General features: G+C 38.0%; 1 protein-coding gene across 3 annotated transcripts in view; it reads left to right on the top strand.

Moving 5' to 3' along the window:
- Positions 1-15,385, top strand: part of PTPRR (protein tyrosine phosphatase receptor type R) — a 203,608-nt gene that overhangs the window by 150,252 nt on the left and 37,971 nt on the right. For all 3 annotated transcript variants that reach the window (XM_060245073.1, XM_060245076.1, XM_060245074.1), the window contains 4 exons: positions 7,386-7,572; positions 8,607-8,691; positions 9,512-9,591; positions 9,838-9,975. In XM_060245073.1, coding sequence (XP_060101056.1) covers positions 7,386-7,572; positions 8,607-8,691; positions 9,512-9,591; positions 9,838-9,975 — 490 coding nt within the window. The remainder of the gene's footprint in view (positions 1-7,385; positions 7,573-8,606; positions 8,692-9,511; positions 9,592-9,837; positions 9,976-15,385) is intronic.

The raw sequence follows: 15,385 nt of genomic DNA, 5'->3' as shown, positions 1-15,385 counted from the left end.
GGGACTGTATGCACTAAATGGTGCAAAGGATGCTTTTTTAAAAGACATTATACAACTATTCGATGAACTGGCTTATGACCAAGTTTTGATAATGGGGGACTTTAATGGAACAATTAAGAATACACTGGATAGGTCTGGGGGGGGAATAATAATAAAGAAGGAAAATTGCCGAAATCTTTTTTTGAATTGGTTAAACAAGAAAATTTGGAGGATATATGGAAGAAATTTAATCCCGAAGTGCAGGATTCTACCTTTTTTTTTCAGCAAGACATAAAACTTTTTCCAGAATTGACATGTTGTGGGGCACTAAAGATTTAGGTCTTATAACAAGGAAAATAGAGATTTTACCTAAAATTGGGGCTGACCATAACCCAATAATGTGGATTACAAAATTGTCTAAGAAGTTGAGAAGATGGAGATTGAATGAAGATTTACTACAGAATAAAGAAATAGTGACATCCCTAGAAAAGGAAACTAAAGCTTTCTTTCAAATGAATGACAAAGAGGATAGAAAATTTCAGACCGTCTGGGATGCCTATAAAGCAGTAATGAGAGGAATATTGATTACTTTAAATAATAAAGATAAGAGACCAAAAGAAAAACAGTTGTTGGACATTCAAAATGAAATTTAAAAAGAAGGGCAGTTGAGAAAAAGGCCAGGAAAAAGAAAATTATAAGGGAAATTACAATACTACAAACGAAAATGAGACATTTGTTAAATAAAGAACTGGAATGGAATCTGAAAAGACCACAGCAGAAATCTTTTGAGGGTGCAAACAAACCTGGAAAATACTTGGCTTGGCAACTGAAGAAAAAGAGAGAAAATAAAATTATTAATAAAATTGTGGTAGATGGAAGAGAGGTGGTTAGCCAAGAGGGAATAAAAAGAGATTTTTTAAAGTATTATGCCAAGTTGTTTAAAGGTGTTAAAATAAAGAAAGAAAAGATGGATGAGTATTTATAAAAGATAAAAATAGAACCCTTAACAGAAGATATGCTAAAAGTTTTGAATGATCCAATTGAAAAAATAGAAATTGAAGCAGCAATTAACGCAATGAAAAATGGAAAGGCACCTAGGCCTAAATACTTTAAAATCTTTAAAGAGGAGTTAATACCGAAATTGCAGAAGTTGATGAGCATGATAAGAATAAAAGGGAAAATACCAAACACATGGAAGGAAGCTGTTATTTCGTTGATTCCAAAGGAAGATAGAGATGTCACGAATGTAAAAAATTACAGACCAATTTCACTATTAAATAATGACTATAAAATATATACAAGAATCTTGGCAGAATGGCTTAAACAATATTTGATAAATTTTATAAAGGAAGATCAAGCGGGGTTTCTTCCCAAAAGGCAAATAAGAAACAATATTAGAACTGTTGTAAATATTGTAGAATATTATAAAGACATCCAGAAAAGGAAGTAGCATTATTCTTTGCGGATGCAGATGAAGCATTTGACAATTTAAACTGGGACTTTATGTTTGCAGTAATGGAGAAAACGGAGTTGGGAGAAAGCTTTATAAGAATGATAAAAGCAATATATACTGAACAATGTGCAAGGCTATGTATAAACGCAGATCTTACAGAAGATATGATAATTAGCAAAGGGACAAGACAAGGTTGTCCGCTTTCCCCATTGTTGTTTATAATGACTCTTGAAATATTATTGATGCAGATTCAAGAAGATAAAAAAATAGAAGGATTAAAAATAAAAGGATTTACTTACAAATACAGAGCATTTGCAGATTATATAATGTTTATAAATGAAAATCCCATACAAGTTACACCTTTGCTGTTAGCTAAAATACAAGAATATGGGGAGTTAGTGGGACTTTGTATTAACAAAGAAAAATCAAAATTTTTATGTAAAAATATGCAAATAAACAAGCAACAGGCCTTGCAGAGACTGACGGGCTGTGAAGTTACCTCCAAGGTAAAATATTTGGGTGTGGAGATAATGAAGAATATTGATTTGTTCAAAAATAACAATGAGAAGTTATGGCATAAAATGGATGAAGATATGTTAAAATGGAATAAACTTAATTTGTCATTGCTGGGTAGAATAGCTGCAATTAAAATGAATATTCTACTAAGAATAATGTATTTGTTTCAAACTATTCCTATTGTGAAAGATAGTAAACAATTTGATAAATGGCGAAGAAAAATTTCAGAATTTGTGTGGACTGGGAAGAAACCAAGGATCAAAATGAAAATTTTGACAGATGCAATTTCAATTACCAAATTTAAAATTATATCAAGAAGCAGTTTGTTTAGTGTGGATAAAGGAATGGATAATGCTGTTAAATAAAAAAGGAGGGATGGTGGCTCAGTGGTAGAGCATCTGCTTGGGAAGCAGAAGGTCCCAGGTTCAATCCAATATCATCATCATCATCAATCCCTGGTATCTCCAAAAAAGGGTCCAGGCAAATAGGTGTGAAAAACCTCAGCTTGAGACCCTGGAGAGCCGCTGCCAGTCTGAGAAGACAATACTGACTTTGATGGACCAAGGGTCTGATTCAGTATAAGGCAGCTTCATATGGATATGGATAAAAAATCTCTTAGCGTTGGAAGGTTATGGAAATAAATTTGGCTGGCACGTGTATTTGTATTATGGAAAAAAGAAGATGGACGGTTTTTTCTCTCACCATTATATAAGAAATAATTTGTTAAATACATGGATGAAATATAAGAAATATGATGAGAGAAGACCGCTATGGATAGTGCCAGCTGAAGTAATAAAAATAAGAGCTGAGATAGGTGAAGAAAAGTGGTTGTCGTATAATCAATTATTTAAAATACAAAGTGGCAAAATAGAACTGAAAACTGCTGAAGAGCTGAATAATAAATATGATTGGTTTCAAATGCAACAAATAAAGAGTTTGGTGGATAATGATATCAAAACTGAAGGAATAAGAAAAGAACAAACAGAAATGGAAAACGTTCTGCTTGGAGATAATGAAAAATTAATTTCAAAAATATATAAATTACTTTTAAAATGGTCTCTGGAAGATGAAGTAGTGAAATCTCAAATGATTAAATGGGCAATTAATGTAAATAAAGAAATACAGATGGAAACTTGGGAATACTTGTGGAAGAACTCTATGAAGCTTTTGACGTGTCATAGTATTAAAGAGAACTGTTTTCAAATGATGTATAGATGGTATATGACTCCTAAAAAATTGGCAGAGATGAACAACAAGATGCCAGATAGATGTTGGAAATGTAAAAAACATGAAGGTTCTTTCTACCATATGTGGTGGACTTGTGAAAGAGCAAAAAAGTATTGGCAGACGATTCAACAAGAAATCTCTAACATCTTGGGATATGAATTTAAGAAAGTTGCAGAGACTTTTCTGTTGGGATTACAAATGGAAAAATTTCCAAAAGAAGATAGAACTATAATTTGGTACTTGCTTTCAGCTGCTAGGACATTATATGCGCAGTTGTGGAAGCAAGAAAAAATACCAGAGAAATGGGATTGGCTTGTAAAAGTTATGATGTGGAGTGAAATGGACAAATTAACAAGAATTTTAAGAGACTATGATTTAGAAGTTTTTAAGATGGAGTGGAAGAAGTTCAGAAGATATGTAGAAAAAGAGTGGAAAGTAAAAGGACATTGGACAATTTTTGATAATGATTAAGTCTTAGAAAAAAGGAGAATATTAATTTTTGTTTTTATTAGTTAAGGGTACCTTTGAATATTAGTATTTTGAGAAAATGGCACCGGCGGGGGTCAAGTAACGGGGGGAGCAGTGGGTAGAAAGTAATATATGGGATAGATAAAAGAAGTTATAAATGATGCAAGAAATATAACTTGTTGCCATATGTTACCAAATAAAATTGTTTTAACAAGCTTCTGCTGCTTTTGGTGCAGTGTGAGGGCTCATCAGACCTTCAGGGCCTGCCGTGAGCACTTGGAAGGCATGAGGAGAGTAATGGGGTCAGGAGCAGATGGGAGGCAGTTTTCTGTGGCCTTTTATGAGGCGGCAGATGGCTGTTGCTGCTGCTGGTGGCAAGGCCATTACCAAGGGTGCGTCAGAGCTGTGGGGACTGCTGTGATTGTTTGGAAGGCTTCAGGAGATCGACGGGGTCAGGAGCAGGTGGGAGGCAGTTTTCTGTGGGCTTTTAGGAGGCGGCAAACAGCTGTTGCCACTGGTAGTTGTAAGGCTGTTACAGAGGCCAAGGCAGAGGCTGTGGAACCAGCAAGAGGCCAGACAAGAGAGACTGGGGATGTGTGGGCCTAGAGTAGTGGCTGCTAGGGTGGTCTGGAGGCTGGAGTAAAGTAGCAGGCATGTCTGAGGTGTCTTGATCAAGAGAGAGTCGTCTCTGAGGTAAGATCGTTTTGGCAAGCTCTGTCAGCATTTGGAACGCCGCAGGGGGCAGAGGATAATTGAGTGAGCCAATGGAGGCCACAGAGGGTGACCGATGTGTGATGGGCCAATAGTTTGTTGAGTGCTCGTATCAACCAGTGGCAGCGCTTCATTTGGCCACCATTACAAGAGAATTATGATATATGATTTGCAGCTTTGATACATGCACATAAAATATTACATTTTGGGAGTGATGGGTACATGTGTACTGAAGCCTGAAAATACATATTTTCTTTTTTTGTATAAAATGGTGATTGCACATACAAGGAGACATGAATATCTGAAAATATGTTGAAGGCTTTTAAAATATTAATCCCATAACCTCTCACAATAAATATATTTCAGAATTATTATTTGTTCTCCTTTAGCTGTTATAGTAGGGTAAATATCTCCTTGAACCCTTTCTGTAGAATAGTCTTCTGGTGCATAGATATTTACCTCTCATTAACAGAATAATTCTGCTTCTCAGCATCAGTTTTTCTGATCTTAATCCTCTATATTCGAAAAGACCATAAATTCAAGGCTATAATTAGATCAGGTCTCATTTCTATTTCTTCCTTTTTTTTTTAGAAAGGAAGTAGCCCTTTTGCCATGACTGACACATATAACAATGTAAGGGCCAAAGAAAATATTAACATTTCAATTGTGCTTTGTTGCAAAACAATACAAATGTATTTTCTCTTTTTATTTGTAAAGGCTGCAGACCCTTTAGGGAAAGACTGAACCCAGCTGCTGCACTTTCTAGTTAAAAGGAATTCAGAAAGACACTTGACTTACCCTTCTTATATTAAAAAACTGGAAAATGGAAACAATCAGAAGCTGACATAAAATGCAAGCTTGCTTTTGTGTCACATGCACTATAGTACTGAACCATATTTTTTGAGAAGGAGATGTGTATTAATACACCCTTTTTGTTTTGTTATTTTGTCATTTCTGAGCCTTCATTTTGCTTATTTTCATGCTGGTGTTCCTGCTTGCTTTGCTTCTTTTCTGGCATTTAATACAATGTAATGGTATTTTTACATCATTTCTAAGTCATGAGTATGTCAAGACCTGTGTAAAGGTGTACCCATGTAGGCAACTCCACATGTCCAGGTCCCAGCCCTTGACGTCAGGGATGGTATTAGCCTACATATACACAGGCATTGCATAAATTTACAATGCCTCACAAAGAAGGGAGAGAGGGGGGAGCTTTAAAAGTTTTACTTTAGTTAACCAAAGCTATAGAATGTAAATTGAGGAAAGTAAACATTTCTAAAGATAAACCCAACTTCAAATTAGTTCTAAATATGGAGGCAGGTTGTAAGAGGGTATTTCTAAGTGGTTGGACAGTGCAAAAGTAGAAATTCCCAATCAGAAACCACTACTGTCCAGTTTGTTTTGTCCAAATATGTGTTCCACTGATGGCTAGTCCAGGAATATCCACTTGAAGGAAGGGGGATTATGTATGTATATCCCCAAAGATATTTGGGAGGTTGGAGGGTAGGTGGGTAGGGAAGGGTAAAGGAAACTCTAATTAAAGATAAGGACACAGGTGGTTTACAGGAGATGCTGGAGAGCATACAGCCTGCTGGCTGGGACACAGCAAAGATTGGAAAAGCTGGTACTAAAGAGTGAGGGTTGAGTGGAAGTACATGATATTTCCTTTGTCATGGGTGGATGACTACCTGCTTGGTTTTAGACTTAAAAGGATACCAAGACTCTTCAGGGATGCAGATTCTATTAAGATGTTCCCTCCCCAGAACCAAGTGAATCCAAACGGCTTTCTGGTGGCTCTAAGATATTTTCCTGTTGATATAGCTGGTCCTTCTGTTGACATCCTGGTTGACTTCTGGAATGAGGAAATGACCCTGTTACCCAGATGGCCCAAATGTACTTAATATTTGACCCAAGAAGTGCCCTCTCTAAAAAGGACAGAAGTCTATACACACCTTAGGTCAGATATTATTGGGACCATACTGCCTGATATATACCAAGGTCCAAGTTTTGATCTCATGCCTCATGGGGGGGGGGGTGTGTGCAGATTCTTAGAATAAACAGATATTGGTTTAAAGTTAAGGATTTATTACAAATAATAGCAAAGGGAATTAGCAAATTGAATAGAGTTTGAAACATGTGAATACACATGCTAAATAAATAAACTACAAATTCTAACTTCTACTTAATCCTAACCTAAGCAGATAATACTAATATAAAGAAAGTTTGAAGATAAATGTGGGGGGAGAAGGAGGGAGAAAGATATACTGCCATGTCCTAGTGAGTGAACTCTAGTAGAGTTGGTCAGAGGAAGGAGAAAGTGGTGTGGAAGAGGGCAAGTTGGATGAGCTGAGAGGGATGTCAGCCTCTAGGTGGGACCAGGGAATCCTCTGGAATTACAGCTCATAATCAGATTACAGAACTAAATTCCTGAGGAAAAAAATGGATGTTTTGGAGGGTGGACTTTATGGAATTGTACCCCACTGAGGTGCCTGTCCTCCCTAGGCTCCATCCCCAAATCCGTAGGAGTTTCTCAACCCGGAACTGGCAACCCTACCCCAATCCCCCAGCTGTGGCCAGGGAGGACCTGGCAACCCTAGCTGAACATGACCTTTGCAGATGCTGGCTTTGGTATAGCAGAGCCAATGAAAAGTCACACACACCTTCCCCCAAGACTCACCTGGGAGTTTGGAGCCAGTAGTTGGAGCCCATTATTGAAATGAGACTCAACAGCTAAAACACACAAGCAGGGATTCATAGGCCTAACTTTATACCTCAAAAATATGAAGATGAAGGGGAAAATAGGATAAAATAATGTTTCTTCTGGCCACCTTAATTTTTTTTCTGGGAGGCACCATAGTAATGGCAGAAGCCTTGTAAAGAACCATCTGGACCTTCTCTAAGCCATCAAGCCCAGAATCAAAACTTGTACATTCCCAGTAAGTGCATTAACTTTACCTGCAGATACAGCAAGTTCAAATACAGCAGATATGTACTAAAGACCAAATTGCACATTATTTCTTCTGTCATACAGGCGAGGATCCAATGTCTCACTCACTTTGGACATGAGCAGCTTGGGAAGCGTTGAACCTTTTGTGGCAGCCCCAACGCCAAGAGAAAAAGTTGCAATGGAATATCTCCAGTCAGCTAGCCGAGTCCTGACAAAGCAGCAATTGCAAGACACAGTTGCAAGTTCGCATTTGCTTCAGACTGAGTTCATGGTAATTCCAAAAATCAAACAATTAAAACTACTAAACAAACTAGAATGCATGTCTGACCTGATTCCCCCACAGTACTCTGTCATCAAATGCAAATTGAAACACAGACTCCAAGTATCACAGAAGTATAACTTTATGCTACACAAATGTTTATTCTGATCAGTGAAGCCTTCCACAGCCTTGGCGCCCAATTTTTCTCAGTTCTCATAGTCTACATCTCTGTCTATTACATTTGCTGATTTAACAACTATACTCTCCTCAGTTATCTAAAGGTTTAATCACTCTTTACCATTGCTGTCCACAATGCCTGTCTGTACCAGAATACCTGGTAAATACCACCTTTCTCATTTCCTTGAAAACATCCTCAATTGCCATTTTCCCCATAAATTTGCCTTCTTCTACTGAAATTAAGTCTTTAAGTACATGTAACTGAAACAAGCACATCTTCTTCCCCGGTTTATTCCTGCCTTCCCTCCTTTTTGTCATTTCACTTATCTTAAAATTGAGATTGCAATTGCTATGGGCAGGGACTTGTTTTCTTGCATTCTGTAAAATGATTTGTATACTGATGCTGCCATATCTGTGAACAAATATATGAGAATAATAACTGTTGAGTGACAGAGCTGACTCTAGAGAAGGCTACTTGTGAAATAATGAAGGGATAAACTATGCCACATGCAATTGCATAGGAAACAACCTTTTGTTGGTAACAGAAAACGGTTTTAGGAGCCTCCCAGGGTTAGCAATAAAAGAGCTAATGGAGTAGCAGGGTATGGCTCACCTTTTCCTTTGCTTACCTTCTCCCCCAGCTGCTTTCCCCTCAGAATCATAATCACTTTTGTAAACATGCATGGAAAGTTCTGTAGAGTTATTTCAAGCTGGGAAAGGGTTCAGTGCTCACTGCTGCTTCTCCAAATTGCTGCTTTTCATTCATTGAAAACCTAGCACATCTCTCATTCTGTGCATTTGCAGGAAGGGGTAGTTTGCTCTTCAGAAGTACTAGAGTTACTTATTTTGCTTTCCCCCCCTCTGTGTAGGAAATTCCAATGAATTTTGTGGATCCTAAAGAAATTGACATTCCTAGTCATGGAACTAAAAATCGTTATAAGACTATTCTGCCAAGTAAGTCCCTTGAAACAGATATTTCATTTAGGCAGTTTAATCTTCAGGCCTGTAATGTAACCTTTCCTTTTCCTATGATCAGTCCTCTGCTTATGTCAGCTTTTCCATTCTCAGTGTTGGGTGTGCCTTTTGAACTGGATCACCTGTAGCGCCTGACAAGCAAGGGCTGAAATGATAAGCTTTCTTTTGGAAAAGGCTGGCCTGACAACTCCACCCTGTGTGTTGCTGAGGGCATTCAGTGACTTTTGTTGCATTAACTACCAAGTTCCCAGTAACACTGAATTCTGATATGTCTTTTGTGGACTTCTGCCTGAACAGAACATGACACCACTTTTTGATGACTCAATGTCCTGTTAAGTTGGAGATACATTTATTTATTTTTTTAGAGATACTTTTAATTTTTGTGGGCATTGCTGTGTTTCAGCAGTTTGGGGAGTAAAACCATTTTATTCAAATTGATGGTCATTTACTGCATCAACCAGTATTATGTATCTTCACATCCAATTGTGTTAATACTGGTCAGTCCAATCTACAAAGCAGATTAATTAAGCCCACTGTGAAGCCTTGGGCTGAGACTGTATGAGGGTTAAAACTGTTTAGAATAAATAACTGGCTCCCTTCCTTCGAATGATATCCAAAAGAGAAGGGGTGGAGGAAGTATGGGCCTCAAGAAACTTAGAAAGCCATAACATTTGTGGCAGTACTTGTACCATATCTAAAGTCTAGATGCCCTGCATAATTGGTGCTTTACAGCAGCCATATACTTTTCTTTGTAGTCCTCAAAGGTAAATGCATTTTTCTTTTTCATTCCTCTTTCTAGATCCTACAAGCAGGGTGTGTTTAAAACCAAAGAACCCTGGCAATGCCTTGAGCACCTATATAAATGCTAACTACATTAGGGTAAGTAAGCTGATGTTCCTTATGCCAGCTTCCCATCTTATACATTTTCCTACCAAATCAACAGTCACAAATATTTGATCATCTTGCTGGGCTATGTCCTATTTCCTTTTTCTTCCCACAAATCCTTGCCCAATTCTTGTTTCTCTCTATAAGTAAAATGATAAACAATGAAAGAACCAATTGTCTGAAATCTGTGACAAATGATCAGTTGTTTCATACAACTTCTTGTGTCTGTTTCTCAATCAGGGTTATGGTGGCAAGGAAAAGGCCTTCATTGCAACCCAAGGGCCTATGATTAATACTGTGAATGACTTCTGGCTGATGGTGTGGCAAGAAGATGGTCCTGTCATTGTTATGATCACAAAACTAAAGGAGAAAAATGAGGTATGATTTCTTAGCTTGCAAAACCCATTAAATTGTCCTTGTTGGTGTGGAAACAAGCTATCTTGCTGCTATCAAATGATATGGACTCAAACAACGTGATGTATGCAATCAAACTGTAAGCTCTCCCCCAAAAAACTTAGGAATGATGGATTCTGGAGAGGAATTATTTATTCTTCTTATGCCCACCATTACATCAATTTATATAGTGACTTGAAAAGATGGCTCCCTCCCCTAAGAAGCTTGCAGACTAAATATAACACAATGGGAGGAAAATGGAAGAGAGAGGAGTAGGTTTGGAGACCTCCCACCAACAATTCCCCAACACCCACTCCTTTTTGATAGGTTGGAGTGGAAATATAGACCCAAAACCATCAGTGTAATGGCATGGTATAATTTCTGGGCCCAATCTGGAAGTGATATCACACCATTCTAGGATTCCTAGAGTGTGTGATATATCATGTGATATCATTTCTGAGTTTGTCCCAGAAATGACATCATGGTGTCATGCCAATGATGCCCCCATGCCTCACCCTCAGAAGCAGGGCTGGACCTCCCACTAGGCAACTTAAGTGATCATGTAGGGTACCGCCACTCCAGGGGCACAGAATTGGACCCCCGGACTGGTGGACTCCATGCTATCCTATGGGCCCATAGGACAGAATGGAGATATTGGGTCACTGCTGTGATGTGACCCCAGAGAAGGGGTTTTAAATTTTAAACCCCTTCTCTGGGGTCAAGCCACAGCTGCATACCAATCTCTCCTATGGCCCATTGGTCAGAATGGAGAGATCTGGCCACTGCTGCGGTGTGACGCTAGAGAAAGGATTTTAAACTTTAAACCCCTTCTCTGGGGTTGCACTGCAGCAACAGCCCAATCTCTCCATTCTGTCCTATGGGATACTATGGGAAATGCTTGGGGTCTCCTCTTTTATGGGGAAATTAGCAAGAGGGAGACTTAGGTAGAGCAACTTTGTAGCAGAGATCTTTTCCATCTATGATACAGAGGTCCAGTTTTAGAAACAAAAACTCCAAAGTAAATATATTTTATGATGTTTACTGGAAAAAATATGTAAAAGGTACAATCACACACACAAACAATACAAAATACACAATCAAGGACTAAGAAAAATAGAGGTGATCGCTAGGGATTTTTAGGGATTGTTGAAGAGGGCGATATTACCTGATCCAGAAATGCAGGAATTAGATGTGAACAAACAGAAATGGAAAAGGTTCTGCTTGGTGATAATGACGTCTGCATTTCTGGATCTAAGATTATATCATGATGCAGTTTGTTTTGTATGGATAAATTTATTTTTTTTATTTATCTGAGATTTATCCTGCCCTTCCCACCAGGTGGCTCAGGGCGGCTTACAACATGTAAAACTAACATAAAAATATAAAATTAAGCATTAAAGATTAACATTTCATAATTTATAAAGGATTGGGTGATGCTGTCAAATAAAAAACTTTTAATGCTGGAAGCTCATGGAAACAAATTCGGCTGGCATGCTTATATGTATTATGGGAAGAAAAAGATGGATGGTCTTTTTTCTCACCATTATATTAGAAATAATTTGCTAAATACGTGGATAAAGGACAAGAAATAGGGTGATGAAAGAAAGCCATTATGGATAGTGCCAGCGGAAGTAATAAAAATAACGGCTGAAACTGATGAAGAGAGAGGGTTGTCATATAATCAATTATTAAAAATACAAAGTGGCAAAATAGAACTGAAATCTGCTGAAGAGCTGAATAACAAATATGATTGGTTTCAAATGCAACAAATAAAAAGCCTGATGGAGAACGATATTAAAACTGAAGGAATTAGATGTGAACAAACAGAAATGGAAAAGGTTCTGCTTGGTGATAATGACAAATTAATTTCAAAAATGTATAAGTTATTGCTGAAATGGCCTACAGAAGAAGAGGTAGTAAAATCTCAAATGATTAAATGGGCAATTCATGTAAATAAGGAAATACAGATGGACACATGGGAATATCTTTGGAAGAACTCTATGAAAATATCAATATGTCAGAGTATTAAAGAGAATTGTTTTAAGATGATGTATAGGTGGTATATGACTCCTAAAAAATTGGCAAAGATGAGCAAAAAGATGTCGGATAGATGTCGGAAATGTAAAAAACACGAAGGTTCTTTCTATCATATGTGGTGGACGTGTGAAAGGGTGAAAAAGTTTTGGCAGATGATACAACAAGAAATATCTAAGATCTTGGGATATGAGTTGAAGAAAGTAGCAGAGACTTTTCTGTTGGGATTACAAATGGAAAAATTTCCAAAATAAGACAGAACTTTGATCTGGTACTTGGTTTCAGCGACTAGAACATTATATGTGTAGTTATGGAAACAGGAAAAAATACCAGAAAAATGGGATTGGATTGTTAAAGTTTTATCATGGGGTGAGATGGACAAACTAACAAGAATCTTAAGAGACTATGATTTGGAAGTGTATAGAAAGGAGTGGAAGAAGTTTAGATGTTATGTAGAAAAAGAATGGAATGTAAAAAGACATTGGACAACTTTCTAATAATGATTAAGTATTAGAAAAAGGTAGAATATGGTTTTACGTTTTTACAGTTAAGGGTACCCTTAATAGTTAATTTTAAGTATATAACTTCGGCGGGAGTCAAGTAATGGAGGGAGGGGGGATTAGAAAATAACATATGGGATAGAGAAAGAGAGGATTTAAATGGATATTGTTACCATACGTTATCAATAAAATTGTTTTGACAGAAATGCAGATGTTTGTGTAGCAAGGAAAAATGGAGAGAGGGGCATGCACGACCAGCGTGACATGCCCAATAGACCCAATTATAGAGAGTAATTGGGGTACAAACTGTACAATGGTACCCTACAGAATGGACAATGTAATGTGATTTGGACCCAGATTATATAGGGTTTTGAAGGGTGGAGACCCTCCTGTAACTATGGTGACCTTAATGGCTTTTGATGGGTTTTTCCTGGGCACCTGAATGGATTCCCAGGATAAAACAATAGGTGAGGCTGACACAGTAATGTTTGTTAAGGTTTGTCATTATGAGATTAATGGTTGAAATCAATTTAGTATTTGATATCCTGAAGAGGAGGCAGAGTGAAAGACAGGATTTCTACATCATGGCAGACATTAGCATAGAAGTAAATAAAAGAAGCTGAATTGTAGTAAAGAAGGCAGGCAGATGGCCATTAACAGTGGCCAATGATTAAGACAGGAGGCATACCGTACCTGTGAACCCTTATTGTTTAAATATTCCTTTGGAAGGGGGAGAGTGGCCAGACCAGGAAGACACCTATGTTGTAATCAGAACAAGCTCAAGCAGATTTCTCTGACATTTTGCAGAGAATGGTTTTCCTTGGCCTGTTTCTGACAAGCAGCATCCATTTTGTTTCCATAGCTGGTAACTCCATTATTCCTGTGGGGTACACCCATAGACTCAGGCAGCGTCTCCTGGCCACAGGGCCCATAGGAGACAATTGGTTATCAGTTCGGGGTGCATGTGTGTGCAAGTAGTTAGCCTTTCATAGGGTGCCAAACAGACTAGGTCCAGCCCAGCTCAGAAGCTCCTAGGATTGTCAGGTGCCGGCCTGGGAAATATAGAAGGAAGGAGCAGGCCAACAGACAGTACGGTGTGTGAGCAAATACACTTACCTGGACTGGTGGACTCCATGCTGTCCTATGGGCCTATAGGACAGAATGGAGATACTGGGTCACTGCTGAGATGTGACCCCAGAGAAGGGGTTTTAGGGTTGCCAAGTCTAATTTAAGAAATATCTGGAGACTTTGGGTGTGGACCCAGGATACTCTGGGGATGGAGCCAGGAGCAAGGTTGTGGTAAGCATAATTGAATTCCAAAGGGAGTTCTAGTCATCACATTTAAAGGGACCACACACCTTTTAAATGCCTTCCCTCCATTGGAAATAATGGATAGGGGCACCTTCTTTGGGGGCTTATAGAATTGGACCTCTTGGTCCAATCTTTTTTATACTTGGAGGGTGTTTTGACGAGAGTCATCTGGTGCTATGCTGTAAATTTGGCTCAAAACACGCCTTCCCCCCAAGCCCCAGATACCCATGGATCATTCTCCATTATCCCCTGTGGGAATTGGCCTCCATAGGGAATAATGGAGTGCCCAGCAAACATTTCCCTTCCCCCCCCCATTTTCTTGAAGTGGGGGAAGGGCCTCAAAACCAGAGGATCCCCTGCCCCCACCTGGGGACTGTGTCAACCGCATGGGATGAACACAGTAACTGATTGGTGAATAGGAGACACCTGTGCTCCACAATCTTACTCACAAGGAGTTTTTTACAAAAACACTCTGTTTCTCAAAAGAATTTGCTATACAAGCCTAGTATTAGTTTAGTTAATTTTACTTTTGTAATTTTTTGCTAATATCATCATTTATACCAAATCTTAGGGTAAAGAACCCTATTTTTGAACAGTTCATATTTTAAACACCAAATGATAAGTAAACATAAAGAGAACACTGACAAGTCCACCTAGGCAAAAAGCCTGTAAATAAATCTCTTGCTTGCTTGTTACGTAGGCCTCTTGTTTCATCTGTTAAAGCTGTTTGTATCAATGTGTTACTTTGCAACAATGTTGCAAAATATCGATTGTAGCTGAAACAAGGTTCAAAAGTTCTCCACAGATCTGCTGAATCGCAAAGGAAGGCAGGACTCACAGACTGTATTGAAGTATATGGGATAACATGTATTCTAGATAATCACATGTTTCGATGTCCACTTCTTGATCACAATACTTCAAATTTTGGAACTATGACAGAATTATATAAAAATAAACAACAACAACAATAATTATTATTATTATTATTATAGTTATTATTATTATTTGCCATGAAACAAGCTCCAAGAGACCAAAAAAGAAAGAAGCTTACCCAATGCTCAAACAAGTATCCATGCAGTTAGTCAATTACTAAAGCGGCATTAGCAGTTCTCAAAGCGGAAGACGCTAAAGTCTGAATTTTAAAACAATGCTGAATGTCAAGCTCTTGTTTTTTAAAGGAGACAACCTCAGAAAATATTTTTCTAGGTAAGATGTTAAGTCTAACACCAAATTTAAACCAATAAAAGTGACAGTGTTGAACTTCTGAATGAAATAAGATTCCTTCTACAGAAGTAGACTATGCGTGTCTGTAATGTCAAAATAATTCCTTTGTTGTAACTTATATATTATACCACCCCTAAGTTCTTTCAGATCATGGTTACAACTTAACATATGGCTAACAACTGGAGCCTCCATTGCCTTATATTTAACACGGGAGAGATGCTCCAAAAAATGGACCTTAAAGGGTCGTATAGCAGACGGTATGTAACACAGAGAACAACCGTACCGTAAATAATAATTGACCTTAGAAGACTCACAATTAGAGAAGT

Source organism: Heteronotia binoei, chromosome 8 (genome assembly GCF_032191835.1).
Source record: "Heteronotia binoei isolate CCM8104 ecotype False Entrance Well chromosome 8, APGP_CSIRO_Hbin_v1, whole genome shotgun sequence".
In the NCBI taxonomy this organism is placed as follows: Eukaryota; Metazoa; Chordata; class Lepidosauria; order Squamata; family Gekkonidae; genus Heteronotia; species Heteronotia binoei.
This window is presented reverse-complemented; position numbering and strand designations above follow the sequence as displayed.